Source organism: Fusarium oxysporum, chromosome 11 (genome assembly GCF_000149955.1).
Source record: "Fusarium oxysporum f. sp. lycopersici 4287 chromosome 11, whole genome shotgun sequence".
NCBI lineage: Eukaryota > Fungi > Ascomycota > Sordariomycetes > Hypocreales > Nectriaceae > Fusarium > Fusarium oxysporum.
This window is the reverse complement of record NC_030996.1, coordinates 1-17,004: the sequence shown is the minus strand read 5'-3', so window position 1 is coordinate 17,004 and position 17,004 is coordinate 1. Positions and strand designations below refer to the sequence as shown.

Below are 17,004 nucleotides of genomic sequence, written 5' to 3'. Positions count from 1 at the left end.
CCAGAGACTGCTGTCGCGGTGGCTCTACTCCCAGATCGAAACCATGCATCTGAGAAGGGAGCGGCGAGGATAAGTGAGAAGGGCTGTCCTATGGCAATGACACAATGTCCTGTCAATGCCATGCTGAAGCTTTTAATTCGAGTACCTCCATACATTAGCCAAGTGCCTCCAACCATAAAAGCACCGGACACAATCATGGAAAGCTTTAAGCCTCGCCGCGCGACCAAGGACGCAGGGTACTCGGCCACAAGGGCAGCGAGGAAGAAGGATGTAGAGAACCAGTTGATCGCGGGCACCGAGCTTCCAAAGTGCTCAGCTGCAAAGTCCACAATGGGCGCCAAGTCAATCCAGGCTATAGTGAAGCACAGATTGAGAACAAAAAGCTGTGCCATGCCGATGAATCTCCGCTTGTAGGTCTTTGGCGGATCCACGTCGTTACCCATCATCGTACCCTGGCTGATAGAGGGATATCTCTCCAAATGTTGAAGTTGTATAGCAGCATCATTCTTGCGGTCGTTTGTGGTTAACGAATTGGCCATGTTGAAGGAGGAGACCAAGGCTCGAACGCTGTTACCTATTTGAAGCTGATGTTGGTTTGGAAACGATGCCGGAACTTGACAAATAAGAGGAATAATCAAAGAATTCACACTGGTTCTCACAAGTACAAGTGTAATGCGTTGAATTATATCGGTCATAAGGTGTTATATTACTCGGACTACAATTTATAATACGTACGACATGGCGTTTTGAAAGGAAAACAGTGGCTGCTAAGGCCGACTCTGCCAATCTACAGCTGCGATCCATGATGCGGGGAAGCTGGGCCTCGACTATTGTGACTAGCTCTTCCTCGCTGAACTACAACTCGCTACGGGACTTGGAGCTAGAATGGCCTTATCAAGAAAAGACATGGAGCAATAAAAAGGCCGCTGGCGTTCGGTCGTCTATCGAGCGACAGCTAGGCATAAATCCTTGTAGCCGAGCCGGCAAGCGATCTAAATGGGTGGGTAAGCATTGACGGGTTGTTCCAAAGATGATTGCGGAATTCCGAAAATTTCAGTGGGTTCGAGTAGAGCAAGTCAGCTTGAAAAGCGGTAAATATTGTTCGGTGTACCCCGAGTCGGCTCGGGAAGTCCGAAATGACCTCGATTTTCCGTGTGCTTGATGACCTTATTTGTTGCGTTTGGCTGTGGACGGCCGCCGCGGAGTCCGTGATCCCATCAGCGCTCTCTTGGAATGGCACTAGCGCATCCTATGGCCTTCGGTGACAAGAGCATCATGACATTTCCATCTGCATGCGTGACCCAAATAGAAGCAAGTATACTTAATCTACACGAGATGCCATGCTAATAGGATCTACTAACTAATACTGAAACTTGTCTTTTCAAGAAAACAATTTTACTTTGATATATCTACAATGAAGTTTGAAAGTCTCCTCGCTGCTGCGTCCGTTGGAAGAGGGTTTGCCCAGGCTTCTGTGACTTCAACATGCATTAAAGCGGTTAGTAACCAGTCACGCCTAGCCAGGCATCTCTAAGAGTTGTGTTAGTGCGACGCTGTTGCCAAGCTGTATCCTGATCAGGTTATTACTTCGTCCTCGTCAGCTTTCAAGCATGCCCAGCTTGAATATTGGAATGGTCCTCAAAGGAACACTGCACCGGCCTGTTTCTTCCAGCCAACCAGCGCAAACCAAGTTCAGGCCGCCATAAAGGAAGTTACAAAAGTCCAATGTCCTTTTTCCATCAAAGGTAACGGACACTCTTCCAACTTCGGTGGTTCGAGCATCGAAGGCGGATTCCAGTTTGATCTTGTTAACATTGCACATCATGATATCGTAAGCGATGGCAGATCCGTGAAGGTCGGACCAGGTAATCGATGGGGACCTCTCTTCTCCTTTTTGGAAGAGCATGGTTTGACAGTTGCTGGCGGGCGCGATTCTGGTGTTGGCGTATCTGGGTTCACATTCGGCGGTAAGTATTATAAGGTCCTTACAAGATTTAAGCGACAGATGACTGATGGTTATGGACTAGGCGGTATATCTTATTTGGCGGCTCAGCGTGGATGGGGGGCGGATCAATTGATATCAACCGATCTAGTGCTGGCGAACGCTACTTTGATAACAGTTGACAGCACATCCCATCCTGACCTCCATAAAGCTCTCCAAGGTGGTGGTGCTCAGAACTTTGGTATAGTGACAAGCATGACCTTGAAAGCCTTCCAATTTGGTGGCATGTGGGGTGGGATAAAGGTTACCACCGCAGACAAGTTTGAACATGTTTTCAACGCTTATGACGTTTTTGCGAAAAAGGCACCAGAGGATGAAAAGGCACATATGTTCATGGACTTTGCCAGGGTTAATGGCACATTGATTGTGGCTCAGTACATGTGCTACGCTGAGCCTGTCAAAGACCCCATGATCTTTGATGACTTTCGTCCTATACCGGCTGTAATCGACACTTTACGGATGGCGAACCACTCAGAGTTTGCTAAGGAGATGGAGCAAATCACCGATACGAGAGGAAGACGTAACCTTTACTGGACCCGGACATTCAGCTTCGATATTGAGTTGCTCAAGTCTATCTACGGACTCTGGGTCAAGATAAGTGACTCGTATGCAGATCGACTGACAGCTGCTCTGGACGCTCAGCTTATCTACCCCAAGATGCGCAAAGACTCAAGCGCTGGCAGCCTTTTTGGACTGGACGACTCCGATGACGTGCTACAGCTGATTGTGCTTAGTATCATTTGGAAAGATGAAGCTGATGATGAGGAAGCCGTCAAGATTGTTCGAGAACTTGACGCGGAGATCGACATACTCGTGAAAGCGCGTGGGAAGCACCGCGAGTTCAAATATATGAACTATGGGCACAATGAGCAAGATATCATTACAGGTTACGGTCAGAAAAGTAAAGCGTTCTTGAAGAGGGTTGCTTCGCAGTATGATCCAGATGGTGTGTTTCAGAAACTCCGGCTGGGCGGATTCAAGATCGACAACAATGCAGATAATACCCTAGGTCATGGAAGTCACGATGAATTATAGATTGGATATCTAGCTGATGCAAAGACTGGCCCCTATTAATATCTCAAGTGTGTGGAGAGGATTCAGGAGACAGTTTCTAGGTGTATACTTGAGAGAAAATTGAATCTGTGTATGGGAAAGGTTCTAAGTAGGGTAATAATTAGTTTTGCTCAATGGCGGCAATGGCTTTCCGAGTTATTCGTTTACAGTGACAGGCAGAGAGTAGGATAAAGAAGAGCAATGTACCCATAAATCCAGCTAAGATATAAGCGACCTTTCCAGTAGAGTCCAGAAGGACTTCTAGAACAAGAATATGTTCGCTTTGACATCAATTCGGTTTAGGCACGCTATTAACCCGACTTCTTCTCGTTCTACCCTCTTTGCCAAGACAAGTAAATACACGCGAACCCTTGCCGAAAGTGGTTTCTTGCTTATCAGATCCATCGGATAAGATGTTTCTTATCAGATGATCCATCTGACGTTAAAGAAGCTCAAGACTAGCTGAACCCTAATGCTCTAGCGTGTATAAATTCGCGCAATGGACCCCAACTGTCACTTTTCCGCCCTATTGCAACACGCTGGTGACGCCTAAAATTGGTGTTAGCTTGCCAAGGGAGGCTGAGAAAGAAGCTTAAAACCTAGTGCTTCTAGCTTAGAAAAGGCAAAAGTTAAATGACGCGGAACGGTGCCATGATAGCGGAAAGAAACGAAAATCGAAAATGAGGGCATTTGTGACTATATAAGGATGGGATCTTCACTCTTAGCAACAGGCTCTTCATGAAGCTCATTTTTCCTGGTATTAAGCTACTCTACGTCAATTCATTCAATCCGTCACTATGAGTGATACAAATCCTGCGAAGCATGAAGCTTCTTTAGCATTGACACAAGTTCCTTTTGAAATAGCTCAAAAAGCCGTTGTTGACGAAGATATCGCCTCTGACTCTAGAACTGACGATGCAGACGACCGGCCAATCGTTCCAATGACTTGGAGGCTTGTTTCCGTCCTGCTCATCTGTCTGATCAGCTTTGGAGCTTCTTGGTCTGCCCGATTGACATCGTCACTGAAGAGCACCATCAAGAAGGAATTAGACATCAACAACACACAGTTCGCACTGCTAGAGGCTAGTGAGGAGTTCTTGGTCACATTATTGATGATGGCCTCTGGTATTCTGACGGACCGGATTGGCGGTGCTGGTAAGTTCTGCTGATTTGCTTTTTAGTGTGACACCCGTGACTGATATATTTAGGTGCCATGCTCTACGGAAACCTGATCATGACAGCGGGCGCTCTCGTCATCGCAGGCGCAGCGACATGCCGGTCCTTCCCGCTCATGATCTTTGGCAAAGTCGCTGCAGCGTTAGGAGACATTGCCACTCAAATCGCGTATTACAGAGTTTTTGCAGGATGGTTTGCACCTGGTGGAGGCTTTGGCACTACCGTAGGTCTGCAGATCGGCATTGCGAGAATTGGCGGTTTTGTTGGAAGCTCCACGGCCAACGTCATTTCTAAGGTAAGAGATCTCAAATCCTCCTACAGAAAAACATGGGAACTGACTTCCTTGTTTATTAGAATACCGGAAACTTCGCTTGGGTCTTTTGGATTGGCGCATGCGTTGCTTTTTTCACGAATCTGTGCACGCTCGTGTTCTTCTTCTTTACAAAGATTGCACATAAGCGCTTTCGCCCGCCACCTGATCCAGCGACCGGAGAGGCACTTATTGAGAAAAACAAGAAGTTCGACCTTAACAAGATTATACAATTGCCTTGGGTCTTCTGGGCGATCATGCTTTTCTCAATGGTGCAAACTAGTTGCTCCAATATCTACTCTCAAAACGCTACTGAACTAGCTGAGCATCGTTTTGGAGTAGATGCTGTGGCTGCGGGTTGGTATGCCTCTTTGTCGCAGTATGCCGGTAGGCCATCTCCTTCAGTCATCTACTCAGAGGCGAGGTGCTAATCAAAACATATAGGCTTTTTCCTCAGTCCCTTGATCGGAGCTGTCATCGACACTTACGGCCACCGTGTAACGCAAATGGCTATTTGTGGCACTGGCATGCTATTATCGATGGGGCTTATCAATTGGGGCACTACGACCAGCAGCGCAGCGGCTTCATATGCCTTCTACGCCATCTTCAAGACTTTCGGCCCTGTGACTATTATTGAGGGGATCCGAACGAGTATGTGGCATCAAGATGTTTTTGGTACTGCTTATGCTGCCAAGGTGACGATGAATAACGCGTGAGTCAATACCAGTTCTCCGCAAATCTTTTAATGGCTGACGATAGATTCAGGACTAATATCATCATCCGCATCATCACCGGTGTCATCCAAGATGCCGACGATGGTTCTTACGATCGAGTTACCATTGTCTATGCCTTCCTCGCTACTGCCTCTACCGTTGTATCTTTAGCAATGCTGATCGGCACCTTCTGGGCTCCTGACCTACAAATCCTGCAATTCTCACGAAAGCAGCGGATCTTGCGCGGAGATATGATCAATGATCGCAAGGCAAAGAGCCAGGGACCCACTGGCAAGAAGGCTAGGATGATTAGCAAGGTCTGTTTTGCTGCGCTGTTCGTGTATGTGTTGGGAAGCTGGGCAGCTTGGATCTGGGGCGCTGCGACGGGGAACAATTAGACAATGCAAGTGCCAGGAAAATTAAAGACAATTGTTTCTCCTAATTGGGTTCAGGGTTCATGAATCATGGCTGCGGAACCTATCTGCGGGACCGATGGATGGATCGCGGGCTAAATCTGCGGAGCCGCACGGATGTTGGTCGATATGTCACCCCCTACAGCCCTGCAAGGACGAGCTCAATCCTATCAAGTAGGGCCGATAGTCTCGTTTCTATTTCATGACTCATGTAAGTCTAATCTATCTAAACTTCTTCCTCGATGATCTTCACAATTAGTTCTGCTGTTTCCTCCGTCTTCTCCACGAACGGACTATGACCCGCCGCCAGCCTTGCAGATCTCATCCCAGGCGTTGACTCAACAAGCTTTTCTTGAAGAGGCAACAGGATAAGCTGATCATTTTCGCAAATGATATATGTCTTCGGAATAGTGATATCCGATGCGATGAAATCCAGACTCGTCTCAAACGCATCCTGAGAATGCGGTTCCGTAGGCTCCAAAGCCTTGTCTATGGCTTCTTCGGTACAACCACTGTACACACTTTCCCTCGCTCCCTCCGCCATCTTAGTAATTTGATTCTGCAAAGCATTAGCGCCTTCACGCAAACGCTTTGATCTTTCTCACCTTTGTATACTTCTCGCCAGCCAGCAACCATGGAGGATAAGCCCCACCAAAAGTCGTGATGAGATCCCAGCCCTTGACCGGGATAGCAAATGCAGCTAAGAAAATAATCGAGTGGAATCCACCATTCAAGCCGCGTTTCGCACGCTCTTCCGTTCCCTGATCTTGCGTCGCGGCAGTCGCGGGAATGCCGCCGTAAGAATGAGCGATGAGAACGACTTCGCGACCTTGGTTGAAGAATGGCTCTGCTGTCTCGATGATCTTGGCTTTGTCCGCTTCCCACGTAACGCCGTGACTTTCAGAGCCTACAGAGGGAAGTTTGGGGATGACGCATTCGTAGCCGAGGTTGGTGAGGGCGGTTTTGATGGCGTCGTAGCATTTCGGGGGATGCCATGCTCCATGAACAAAAAGTAGAACTGGTTTCTCGCTCATGATCGATACTCTTCGCTGGTCTATTGATCTTTCAAAGTTTATGTAGCTGCATGTTTCACATTATTCATGAACGGGACCAACCGCCGGTCTTATAATTAGCCACAATATCATGATGCACGCTATCGTCGCACTGCAGAAAACAGCTGATAAAGGAGTCCACGTGGATCCCTCGTAATGCATCCCTGTACCTATCTCCATAGGAAGGAAAGCTTGACTGATCGGTCAGGGGAAGTGAGGTGAGGTCCCGCGGCTGAAAATCCTTCAATGGGCCAACATTCGATTTAGAGTTTCCACCCCTGTTCTTCCGCACACTAACACCGCGGGTTTGGTACGAGACCCCTGATTACGCCTTAAAGGGTTGTATTCGTGGTGGGCATTGTTCCTGTGAATGCCGTGGACCCGCGTCTGCCGCGTTATGTTGCACTGAGGAATGAACGAGTCAGGAATCGGCTGTTTCAATGCTTTCCCTAATTCTACTCCCATTTCGGTCACAATTTAATGCTAAGTCCAAACCATATTTCACACTTCGCTCCCCGTGTTCGTTCCTAGCGGTTTTGGTGATTTAGTCTCTTTGCTATAGCTTCATTATTACCGTCGGCAATATGTCTGGCAATAATTCCACTCCATCTCTTCCGCCTGAAGTCTTGAACCATAATGAAGGGCCTTCGCTGATCATAGTAAGCGCCGTGTCGATACCGTTTGCTCTTGGTGTTGTAGCCATTAGAGTATGGGCTCGACATCGAAAGCGGATGGCCCTCGAACGTGACGATTTCATGATACTCTTATCACTGGTAAGATTTGCGGTTTCTCAATCCCTTTCTGCCTCCCAACGCTGACAAGACTTCTAGCCATTGCTCTGGGCTACTGCTGGAGTTGCAATCGCATGTACGTTCCCTTGCAGAATTGATTTGCATGCCGTGACGAAACTAATGTTGCAACATTCTAGCTGTAACCTATGGCGGCGTTGGCAAACCATTGGCGGTCAACATGATGCAAGACCCGAATCGACTTGGACGTGCTCAATTGGCATGTAACTATCCTCACCGTCGCAATACGAGTTATCTAACCGCCTTCCTCGTAAACAGTGTCTGGTTTTAACCGAATTCGTCTACGGCACAGTTCTCTGCACCATAAAAGTCGGCATCCTCCTAATGTACTACCGAATCTTCCCAACGAAATCCATGCGAATTGGCGGATACATCCTCGGTGGAATGACCTTTTCGTGGTGGATAGGCATCATTTTCGCAAGCATCTTCCAATGCTCGCCCGTCGACAAAGCCTGGAAGCCATTTATGAAAGAAGGTACCTGCCTGGATAAGAATCGCTTCTTCATTGGAAACTCGATCCCCAATATTGTGATGGACGCTATGATTATCGCGTTGCCTGTTTTTGAGGTGTCAAAGGTTCAGGTACCGAGGTCGCAGAAGATTGCTATCGCAGGAATATTTCTGCTCGGTGGCTTGTAAGTTTCTAGGTGAATTTGAGAAGGGCACGTGCTCATCTGGTATAGGATCGTGATCATCAGTTGCATTCGGTTGAAGTACATTGTTGCCCTCCTCCAAGCCGGGCAAGGAGCAGACTTCACGAGTAAGTAGCTCATCTATTTCGCTATCGATCGGTGCCATACTGACTGACATGCACAGAACTCATCTCAACACCCTGGATCTGGACAGTGATCGAACCATCGGTCGGACTCCTCTGCGCCTGTCTCCCCACGATGCAGCCGCTTTTATACGTTCTCTTCGGCCGTTTCATCACCAAGACTACGCAAGATCGCAGTAAAGAAGGAATCATCACCATTGGAGGAAGTGGCCAAAAGTCAGCAGACAGACAGAAAGGTCCTGTCAAGGATGGACCATTTCGCAGACTGCATGATAATGATTCAGCTGAGGAGCCTGTTTTGTGGCCTGAGACGTATCATAATCAGCATAATACGGTGGTGGAACACTCCAAGGGGGTGGCGGTGGATGAGATTCCGTTAGGGACGATTGCGGTGAAGAAGGATATACGATGGGAAGAGTCGTAAAGAGAAGGGTATACTATACTGGGATAGGCAATTCGATTCATCATGCTTAATAAGTATTTGGGGGGTAATACATTTCACAACGATCAATAATTTGAGGCCAGCGAAATGACTCCCTTTGAGGACATTTTCCCAAGCACGCCAGAAATGCGTTAAGTTGAACGGAGCAAGTTATGTGAATCTCTTGGAGCTAAGTGGACCGCGACCATCAGTCGTGAGCTATTTTAGAATAAAGGATAGGGCAATATCCTGGAACGGAAGTTTAGTCTAGTAATTAAAATTATTATTTTTAATGTCTAGAAGGTGATATCTAAATAGGAATCAATATCTCTAGATCGAATGACTGTAAAATACCCTACACCATCACAGAGCAGATCCTCACTTCGCGAATCCATACCTTCGATTTATTCACCAAGACGGAAAGGGATAGCGTTAATCGGTCGGCACTTTGGCCCTTCTTTTTCGGGCTGCAGGTATGTATTTCAACCTACGGCGTGTTGGGGTACAAGGGGAGATCTCAAAAATGCGCCGACGCGCAATAACACGAGCCCGCCTCGTAAATGCCAAGGTTGTCGAGAATATCATTTTGTATCTGATCATGGATGCGGCGATGAGCGGACCTCCTCCCCAGAACCATTTGATTACAAGAGAAAAACAAACGCTTTTAAGGTTATCAAATCTATCTCTAGGGGATATGCTGTTTCGATTCTTCAGCACACATGGCTACTTGTTCATAACATGCATCTGCAACCGACTCAATCATGCTTGCGCAGCCGTCACATCTCTCTTTATTGGCTTAAGCCATTCAGAAGACTGGCCGCATCTCGACGGGCCAATAAGCGCTTGTTACACTGCTCTTGGTTTCTGGGGGTAAGTGATCTACCTACTGTGTTAACATTGAGGTCACCTGCTAAAACGTTTGATAGAAAGCTCTGGCATAAGCTATACCCCAAGACATTCACCGGTTTGGGGGATTTTGTCCCAGATAAAATCTTTTGCCTTCGTCGTAAAGCTCTCCTCTCCCATTACACACGCCTTTTTCTTACTTTTTTAATACCCGGTCTTATACATCACTGCATAGCTCGCTTAAATTCCTTTGCCGCCAACGAGACTTTTACTAGTAAAAAGTTCTATGCCCTACAAGCCATCGAGATTATATTCGAAGACGATATACAAGCAATAACTACGGACGTTCCTATCCCAGTATCAGTCCGCCAAGTAGTAAGGTATATCTAGGTTCTAGTATTTCTATCGTAGTCGACACCGATTAGTTCCCATCCCTCTATACAAGCGGGTGATATTGGACAAATGGTCCCTTTAAGAAGTAATAGGCCAGTTAATACAGTCTCGAACACGCAAGTCCAGGTTTGTTTCGTCATACTCAGGAGCTTTCATGGTGCAATTCATTATGAATATCAAGACAAACGAGACAGAGCCTTAGCTATAATGCAGCTATTAATACATCGCAGTGGTGGAAACGTGACTTTGCTTAATGCTGGGACACTCTATGTTCTTTAGTATTCATCCCTTAACCAAGTTAGCCGCCTGTAAACTTCGGGGCTTCTGTCATGTTCTGACTTGACCTTTGTATATACTTCAAAGTCAATCATCCGTGCAAAGCTGCACTTAAGCTCGGATCAACCCATTAGCAATCCAACTCCGAACCTAATAACTCCTCGATGTTCATGTTAAGATTTATGATTTCCAGCCTGGAAAACAGCTGTGTTCCATTCCTCGAAGAGTCCCTCTTGAGCACCTGTATCGAAAGCAATAATTGGCACTGCGGTTAGATCTGGTTTTGGTCCCATTACAGGCGTGCCTGCTAGAGTTGACTCTGCTCTAGTAGAACAATCGCCAATCAACGACGGAGGTTGTGAGAAGCCCCCATTTTGCATAACCGAGAACCTCTCTTTAAACTGCTTTGCTTCTAACCTACAGTTAGGTCTAGCTATTTAGAAGATGAGATGAAACACTAACCTTCATCGGTTTCGAACTTTATATGAAACTGCCTCGAACCTCGTAGAGAAGGCATGAGATCAACTGAGTTAGACTCGACTCTCCTTCCAATGTCCCAGGATAGACGTCGAATACGTGGGACTGTGACAGAACTCTGGAGTTCGGCTAGGTTAATCTCATCATGTTCTCCAGCCGAGGTCCCTGATGATATGTAGTAAGTGATGGTGTTGGTCGTCGTGCCATTGCGCTCAACCCTACGCCAGAACCGTAGCATTTGCCTTCGAGCAACGATTCGACCATCGACTTTGATCTCCACAGCCTCAAAAGCGCCGCAGACTTCTCTCTCGCGAAGTGTCGACTGGAACCTATCGCAAGCTTCACGGTCTTCGAACTTGTATTTTGGATCGAGACGGTATATATGGTAGCCTTCGCTGTCGACAACGGTGACGAGATGTTTTTTGAGAAAGGAAACTCTCTTGGAGGACTTGTTACGAGTCCAAGGTATAGAACCATAAGGTACTAAGCGAGTCAGCCAAGAGTCTTCTCTGGGGGGGACATGGACAACGGTACCGACGTGTGTGACGTGTATAGTACAATCGTCATTCTGATATTGCAAGATGCGAGACTCGTCATCTCGAGCCATGATATGAAGTCGTCTGAGGCGCAGTCGTCTATGCTGTTGCGGTGCACTCTCCAACTCCCTAATAAAGGTCAGTGCGAGAGGGACTATACCGCTACGACTACGTACAATGTAGTCGGTGCGTCTTCATAACTGAGTGTTGATCGACCTGTAGTGCGTACACCCGTTAGTTAATTGTACCCCGCACTCAAGCTGAAGTGAAAGTCAACCATACGTTTAATGCTTGGCATTGGGTAGTCGATGGGATCGTCGACGTCCTCCTCCACTAGGCCCAGCTCTGTCCAACATGTTCTCAACTCGTAGTCGATGCTTCGAAGTGTCTGCTCGGTAGCTTCCTTATCGTCAGCAGTTTTGAGCTTGTCAAGCTTTTTGGTTATCTGTTGTATATGCTCTGGTGCGACTTGGTATTGCAATGGCGACACATTCTGGGCTGAGTCTATCAGGGTATTATTGCCTGTTTCTGTGATGACGGTCGTATCCTCTTCCTCGCATAATATTAGAGAACGGTTGGGATTATTTCTGCCACTAAAAACAGCCTCATAAGTAACATATTTGTGGTGAACTTTAAAAAAAAGGCTTGCCTTAAAGAACTTAACCAGCAGGGCACCAGAATCTGGGTATAGTGCGCATCAATACGAGTCTTGTACTTGACAAGCTTCTGATTATTCCTAAATGTCCAAACACCCCTGATAACAGTGGTGACAACCAGGCCTTTCGATGAAGTAACCTGTTGCTGAAGAAGCTCTTTACATAACGTCAGTGTCTCCTCGATCTCGTGCACATCATCCTCATGCAAGATGCTTGCTAAGGAATAATATGAAACATCATTTTGGAGAGCCTCAAGATGACGCTGCAGCCGCACGGCAGATTGTCGAAAGTCTCTAAGCTCCTGTGGAGCGTTTTTGAGTCGCTCGAAGCTCTCGATAACCTGGTCTGCTAGTTTAATAACCTGCAGTACCAGCGAGACAACCGCTAAGACAGTCCCAGGATCCATGTTTGCAGGAACATGTTGTAAGTCGTTGCAGTAGGCGTGGGTCTGTGTGATAGAATTATCGAAGTCAAAGTCCCTGAGGGTCCGTGAGAAAATCAGGGTAGCGATCGTCTTGTCTCAGGATCTGGGGCGAGGAATCCGTTTCTTGGTCACATTATTACCTCCGATATAATCTGCCTAGAAGGGGCAACCAATGCGGCGCCAATGCAGCCACTTTGTTGCGGTTCTTATAATATCTAGGGCGATGGTCCAGTGTTTTACCCACGGGGTTGTGTGGGGCTCTGTGATTCGAGGGATAAATATGTAAGCAAGGCGCTCTACGACCAAGTGGAATGACTGCGGCTGAGAATACAACAGACAACGAACCCTGTCAGCCTAAGTACCAATTGATCCGTTAATTAAATCACGAACCCCTTGCCCTTCCAATTTTCTCTCATTATCTCTATTATGCATCGACTTCACCATGGATCCCCATCCTACGCACATCGAGTCTAATTCTGCAAAGAAGTCCAGAAGACGATGCCGCTTCTGGATTGACTACAACGAGGAAGTGAAACACTTAGTCGAGATCGACTATGTAAGTGTCCACTATCTAATCCAACGGCTGCTAATCCCCCTTCAGAGCACGCGTGAACGCGAAAAGCAAATCACAAAAATCGTCGACGATGGCGGCTTCAAGATCAGAGTCTTTTTCGTCGCTGCTTCAGGCTTCCTTGCGTCCTCTTATTCTCTCTTTTCTGTTGACATCTTGTCCATTGCTCTCTTTTATGTTTATCCGCCTTGTAACAGGCTCGGACAAGACCCTGGCCTCATCATCGATGAACTCACCCTGACCGGCACGATCTTGGGGATGCTCTTGATGGGACATCTTGCTGATCGATCGGGAAGAAAGAAGTGGTATGGAGCCGAGTTGACGATTCTGATCGTCGCTACTATCGGCATGGTGCAGGCTTCCGAAGGCTATACAGCCGTCAAAATTACAAGAAGTTCAATGAATATCTATTCCTGGATAGCCTGGTGGAGGTTCTTACTCGGATTTGGTATAGGGGCAGAAGTAAATCTCGTTTTTATCTTGTAGAAAGGAGCTCGAGCTAATCAACATTTATAGTATCCTCTATCCAGTATCATTACTGCGGAGTGGGCATCGACCGAATCTAGGGGAGTCATGCTCTCGGCAGTCTTCTCCATGCAATCAGTAGGACGTCTCCTATCTTACACAGTCAGTCTGGGCGCCTTGCGCGGGTCAAATCCGGGTGATGATGAAGAAACAAGAAGACTAGCGATAGACAGAGTATGGCGATGGACAGTTGGAGTTGCTCTTATTCCTGCAGCTATCGCTATATTGCTTCGTTTAACCATACCCGAGACTCCAAGATTCTATGCTGGAATCATGAAGGATCCACGTAAAGGTGTTTCAAATGCGATGAAACTGTATGGACGGAATAAAAGCATTCAAGAGGTTGGTAGAGAGACCGATCTTTCGACAGGCGGGCCAAAGGATGAAGAAGAGCCGTGGTACACTTGGTACGGAAAGGCGTGGGATTACTTAACTGGACCAAAGAAAGGATGGAGACCCTTGGCTCTCATATCCCTTCTCTGGGCTATCATGGATGTTCCCTGGTACGGCTTGACGATGGACTTGAGCAATACGTTGGCCACGTTGGTTCATGATCCAAGTTCCCCGACTGGAGTGATGCAACACTTTCGACGGGCTTCCGGTGATGGTGTTGAAGGATGCGGAGATGACCCATGGAACAAAGACTATTGGAATCCAAACAACACCATCTCCAATATGATCGAGCAAAACGCCATCAGATCCATTGTTGTTGTTTCTATTGGCTCACTGGTTGGTAGCATCGGGTCAATCCTTATTATTGACTTCTTCCGAAGGAAGGTGATTCTGATTGCGACATTCCTGGCCATCACAGTCCTTCTTGCTATCGCCGGAGGGACGCTCCTTGGTATTGAAGCTAGCGATCCTCACCACGCCGCTGTCGTCTGTTATGGCATCCTTCAATTCTTCTTCAATTTTGGGTCCCAACACCCTCATCTTTGTGCTAGCCGCGGAGATCTTCCCAACTACTTATCGAGGAACATTCAACGGCATAGCCGCAGCTTCAGGCAAGGTCGGTGCTGTTATTATCCGCGTTATCATCTTTACAACAAGACACGGGGACAAGGAAAAAAGTCTTGGGATAAGGCTTCTTGCTCTAATGCCTTTGATGCTTGTATCTGCTTGGCTGTCTTGGTATCTACCCGATGTGCAAGTTATTCCAAAGGCTAAACCTGTCGAAACGGTGTCTGAGCAGTACGAAGCAGACGGTCAGAACTTGCCTCCTTCACCTATGCTTCAGGTTGAGACCCCACACTCCGATGCTGTCTCGGTAACCTCTTCGGACAGTCGCTCTTTGTCAGTTCCAAGCAACGAAAATAGTAAGAGATTTCGTCTGCTGGAAAGGCTTAAGAATATACCACTTGAGGATATTGCGCGGAATCCAGGCCAATCCAAGACGGGTGAGGTAAGCCCTGCGCGCTAATATATAAGACCCTAGCAGTATCCCCCGCCTTACTTCAATTATATAAGTATATAATAATAAGAAATAGAATTTAAATATATTTATATAATATATTATTTAAGCTTAAAAGAAAGAATATAAATAAAGTTAAGTTATTAACTAAAGTATTTAATTATATTAATAATAATAAATAAATTTTAATATTATTATTTATTTTAAATAATAAACTAATTAATATACTTAATAAATTTAAATAAAGATATATTAATATTTAATATATATAATAAATAAGTATTATAAATAAGTAAGTATTATAAAAATCTTAACCTTTAAATTAAATATTACTATTAAAATACTATAAACTATCTAATTAATTAAAATTACATATTATTTTCTTCTTTAAATACCTTAATATCCTCCTAATATATTCTTATATTATATCCTATCTTACTATATATATTATAGCACTAAACCCCTAGTGTTACGACCCCGCGGTTACGTCACGTGTACCCCACTTTTCTCAACCTATCACTAAGGACTTTCAAGACGATCACGTCTCAGACCGTGATCGCCTACAAAGGATCACGACTTCGACCGTGATCCCTCTGTTAAGATCACGACCGTAACCGTGATCATCTAAAGATCACCTTTAGTATATAGAATATATTCATTTGCACTTTCATAGATTCTAGCTCACCAGCTATTAATAAAACTTCTTTACATTGATTAAGCCTAACACGCATTAAATCTACCATTAAGAGACGTGACACTTCGATAAGCTCAGTTTACGCCCTATGCAATCTGCCAATAATAAACCTAGCACGGCTTAGTTTATCTACAGTTGGAAACCAACCGTCACACGTTGATAGCTCTTGTTTAGACCGTACTGCGTAACGCTAAGTAATATCTATGCAATGGCACCTGTTACTCTAAGCCGCCCTTCGACTACCGGACGTTCCCAGCACGTCACACCTCCTGAGGAACCTCGACCTCTTGCAGAGGAACTCCAGGAAGTCCTAATAGAAACGGACGAGGAAGGAGACATTAAGAGTCCTCCTATCCACCTAAACTCTCACGAAGACGAAGTCAAGAAACTCAAGAAGAAACTTCATAACCTGGGGGAGCAACACAATACCCTCCTGGATAACGCCAAGAACAACGCTAAAATCGCGCAGAACCGAATCGAGGCCTTAGAGAAAAAGGTGGCCGACCTCGCCGAAATTGCAGAGTCACTCGGAAAAACAGCCGAAAACAGTCAGAGGCTATATAAGGAATATATTAAATATACCTAAGCCCTCGTTGCTACCGGAAAAGACCCTAGAGAGATCCTTTGACCTCGTCAGCCTGATTCTTTCAATGGCGACGCCGACAAATTGCAAGGATTCCTCACTAGCCTCCGGAGCTACCAGATGTACTATCCAATTTAGTTCACGACCGAAGAATTAAGAGTACGACATAGTATGGGATTCCTTAAAGACAAAGCACTGCGAATGATAGAACCTATCATCCGCGACTATATTAACAATCCACCCGATAAACGACAACCAGTGACCAAGTATATCTACGAAAAATACAAGCACTTCGAATCCGAACTTAGAAATGCTTTCGGAATCATAGACAAGAAACAAATGGCAGAAATAAAGATCCGACAACTCAAACAGAAAGGATCTGCCGCAGACTACCTTGCAGAATACCGTTACCAAGCAGCGAAATTAAACTAGGGCGAAGAAGCCTACATAGCATAAGTATACTTAGGACTCAAGTCCGAAGTCAAGGATGCCATGGTAAATATCAGACCCAAACCCAAGGATCTAAACGAACTTGCCAGTATCGCTGTAGAAATCGATAATCAACAGTATAAACGATGCAGGGAAAAGCAAGCTGAGAAACACGGAGGGTCATACAACCCCCGATAAAACACTAAACAGCAACACGCCAACCAAGGGAAGAAATAACAGAATAATACCTTGTATGGTACCGATGCAGGACCTATAGTTATTGCGATAGCTAAACGAGACAAAACCCAAATCACTTGCTACAACTATAGCAAGAAAGGATATTACGAACGAGAATGTAAGAACCCCGTTAAAACTAACTCAAAAATACAGGCCAGTACCCAAAGGTAAGAAAATCAACATGGTTAAGAAAAACAACGAACCTTAGATGGTAATCAAAGA

General features: G+C 45.9%; 8 protein-coding genes across 10 annotated transcripts; 5 read left to right on the top strand and 3 right to left on the bottom strand.

Annotated features, from left to right (window-relative positions):
• Positions 1-24: 24 nt before the first annotated feature.
• FOXG_16473 (uncharacterized protein) lies at positions 25-539 on the bottom strand (the record flags this gene model as incomplete). Its single annotated transcript, XM_018396490.1, has 2 exons — positions 25-88; positions 154-539. The coding sequence occupies 2 exons, from the start codon at positions 537-539 to the stop codon at positions 25-27; spliced, it is 450 nt and encodes a 149-aa protein (XP_018257062.1).
• Positions 540-1,281: 742 nt separating this feature from the next.
• FOXG_16472 (uncharacterized protein) lies at positions 1,282-3,262 on the top strand. The gene is made up of 3 exons (XM_018396489.1): positions 1,282-1,498; positions 1,547-1,967; positions 2,028-3,262. Exons 1-3 carry the CDS (start codon positions 1,415-1,417, stop codon positions 3,035-3,037), a joined length of 1,515 nt encoding a protein of 504 aa, XP_018257061.1. The 5' UTR covers positions 1,282-1,414; the 3' UTR covers positions 3,038-3,262.
• A 590-nt stretch (positions 3,263-3,852) lies between these two features.
• Positions 3,853-5,652, top strand: FOXG_16471 (uncharacterized protein; the record flags this gene model as incomplete). The annotated part of the gene is made up of 5 exons (XM_018396488.1): positions 3,853-4,210; positions 4,264-4,526; positions 4,586-4,928; positions 4,986-5,253; positions 5,307-5,652. 5 exons carry the CDS (start codon positions 3,853-3,855, stop codon positions 5,650-5,652), a joined length of 1,578 nt encoding a protein of 525 aa, XP_018257060.1.
• Positions 5,307-6,801, bottom strand: FOXG_16470 (uncharacterized protein). Its single transcript, XM_018396487.1, has 2 exons — positions 6,273-6,801; positions 5,307-6,226 (listed from the first exon to the last, which is right to left on the bottom strand). The coding sequence occupies exons 1-2, from the start codon at positions 6,699-6,701 to the stop codon at positions 5,894-5,896; spliced, it is 762 nt and encodes a 253-aa protein (XP_018257059.1). The 5' UTR covers positions 6,702-6,801; the 3' UTR covers positions 5,307-5,893.
• A 298-nt stretch (positions 6,802-7,099) lies between these two features.
• Positions 7,100-9,009, top strand: FOXG_16469 (uncharacterized protein). 2 transcript variants are annotated; one of them, XM_018396486.1, is made up of 7 exons: positions 7,142-7,492; positions 7,550-7,586; positions 7,648-7,727; positions 7,787-8,163; positions 8,212-8,288; positions 8,345-8,754; positions 8,965-8,983. In XM_018396486.1, exons 1-6 carry the CDS (start codon positions 7,304-7,306, stop codon positions 8,725-8,727), a joined length of 1,143 nt encoding a protein of 380 aa, XP_018257058.1. In that variant the 5' UTR covers positions 7,142-7,303; the 3' UTR covers positions 8,728-8,754; positions 8,965-8,983. The 2 variants fall into 2 exon arrangements, with proteins under 2 accessions (XP_018257057.1, XP_018257058.1); XM_018396485.1 differs by having other exon boundaries at positions 7,100-7,492; positions 8,345-9,009.
• Positions 9,010-10,104: 1,095 nt separating this feature from the next.
• On the bottom strand, positions 10,105-12,471 carry FOXG_16468 (uncharacterized protein). Of its 2 annotated transcripts, XM_018396483.1 has the most exons (6): positions 11,902-12,471; positions 11,535-11,845; positions 11,429-11,468; positions 11,251-11,381; positions 10,702-11,199; positions 10,105-10,651 (listed from the first exon to the last, which is right to left on the bottom strand). In XM_018396483.1, exons 1-6 carry the CDS (start codon positions 12,312-12,314, stop codon positions 10,413-10,415), a joined length of 1,632 nt encoding a protein of 543 aa, XP_018257055.1. In that variant the 5' UTR covers positions 12,315-12,471; the 3' UTR covers positions 10,105-10,412. The 2 variants fall into 2 exon arrangements, with proteins under 2 accessions (XP_018257055.1, XP_018257056.1); XM_018396484.1 differs by lacking the exon at positions 10,105-10,651 and having other exon boundaries at positions 10,654-11,199.
• A 233-nt stretch (positions 12,472-12,704) lies between these two features.
• FOXG_16467 (uncharacterized protein) lies at positions 12,705-14,938 on the top strand. The gene is made up of 3 exons (XM_018396482.1): positions 12,705-12,888; positions 12,934-13,365; positions 13,420-14,938. Exons 1-3 carry the CDS (start codon positions 12,775-12,777, stop codon positions 14,593-14,595), a joined length of 1,722 nt encoding a protein of 573 aa, XP_018257054.1. The 5' UTR covers positions 12,705-12,774; the 3' UTR covers positions 14,596-14,938.
• An 803-nt stretch (positions 14,939-15,741) lies between these two features.
• Positions 15,742-16,548, top strand: FOXG_22454 (uncharacterized protein; the record flags this gene model as incomplete). The annotated part of the gene is made up of 2 exons (XM_018402862.1): positions 15,742-16,081; positions 16,325-16,548. The coding sequence occupies 2 exons, from the start codon at positions 15,742-15,744 to the stop codon at positions 16,546-16,548; spliced, it is 564 nt and encodes a 187-aa protein (XP_018257053.1).
• Between the last annotated feature and the right edge of the window lie 456 nt (positions 16,549-17,004).

Bases quoted from the DNA above. Each gene is read 5' to 3' on its own strand.
- FOXG_16467 (XM_018396482.1), top strand. From the start codon at position 12,775: ATGGATCCCCATCCTACGCACATCGAGTCTAATTCTGCAAAGAAGTCC. The intron at 12,889-12,933 runs GTAAGTGTCCAC...ATCCCCCTTCAG, and splicing joins ACTTAGTCGAGATCGACTAT to AGCACGCGTGAACGCGAAAA. The intron at 13,366-13,419 runs GTAAATCTCGTT...CAACATTTATAG, and splicing joins GATTTGGTATAGGGGCAGAA to TATCCTCTATCCAGTATCAT.
- FOXG_16470 (XM_018396487.1), bottom strand. From the start codon at position 6,701: ATGAGCGAGAAACCAGTTCTACTTTTTGTTCATGGAGCATGGCATCCC. The intron at 6,227-6,272 runs GTGAGAAAGATC...AATGCTTTGCAG, and splicing joins CTGGCGAGAAGTATACAAAG to AATCAAATTACTAAGATGGC.
- FOXG_16469 (XM_018396485.1), top strand. From the start codon at position 7,304: ATGTCTGGCAATAATTCCACTCCATCTCTTCCGCCTGAAGTCTTGAAC. The intron at 7,728-7,786 runs GCATGTAACTAT...CCTCGTAAACAG, and splicing joins GACTTGGACGTGCTCAATTG to TGTCTGGTTTTAACCGAATT. The intron at 8,164-8,211 runs GTAAGTTTCTAG...CATCTGGTATAG, and splicing joins ATATTTCTGCTCGGTGGCTT to GATCGTGATCATCAGTTGCA.
- FOXG_16468 (XM_018396483.1), bottom strand. From the start codon at position 12,314: ATGGATCCTGGGACTGTCTTAGCGGTTGTCTCGCTGGTACTGCAGGTT. The intron at 11,846-11,901 runs GCAAGCCTTTTT...GGCTGTTTTTAG, and splicing joins TGCTGGTTAAGTTCTTTAAG to TGGCAGAAATAATCCCAACC. The intron at 10,652-10,701 runs GTTAGTGTTTCA...ACTGTAGGTTAG, and splicing joins AAAGTTCGAAACCGATGAAG to AAGCAAAGCAGTTTAAAGAG.
- FOXG_16472 (XM_018396489.1), top strand. From the start codon at position 1,415: ATGAAGTTTGAAAGTCTCCTCGCTGCTGCGTCCGTTGGAAGAGGGTTT. The intron at 1,499-1,546 runs GTTAGTAACCAG...GAGTTGTGTTAG, and splicing joins CTTCAACATGCATTAAAGCG to TGCGACGCTGTTGCCAAGCT. The intron at 1,968-2,027 runs GTAAGTATTATA...GTTATGGACTAG, and splicing joins ATCTGGGTTCACATTCGGCG to GCGGTATATCTTATTTGGCG.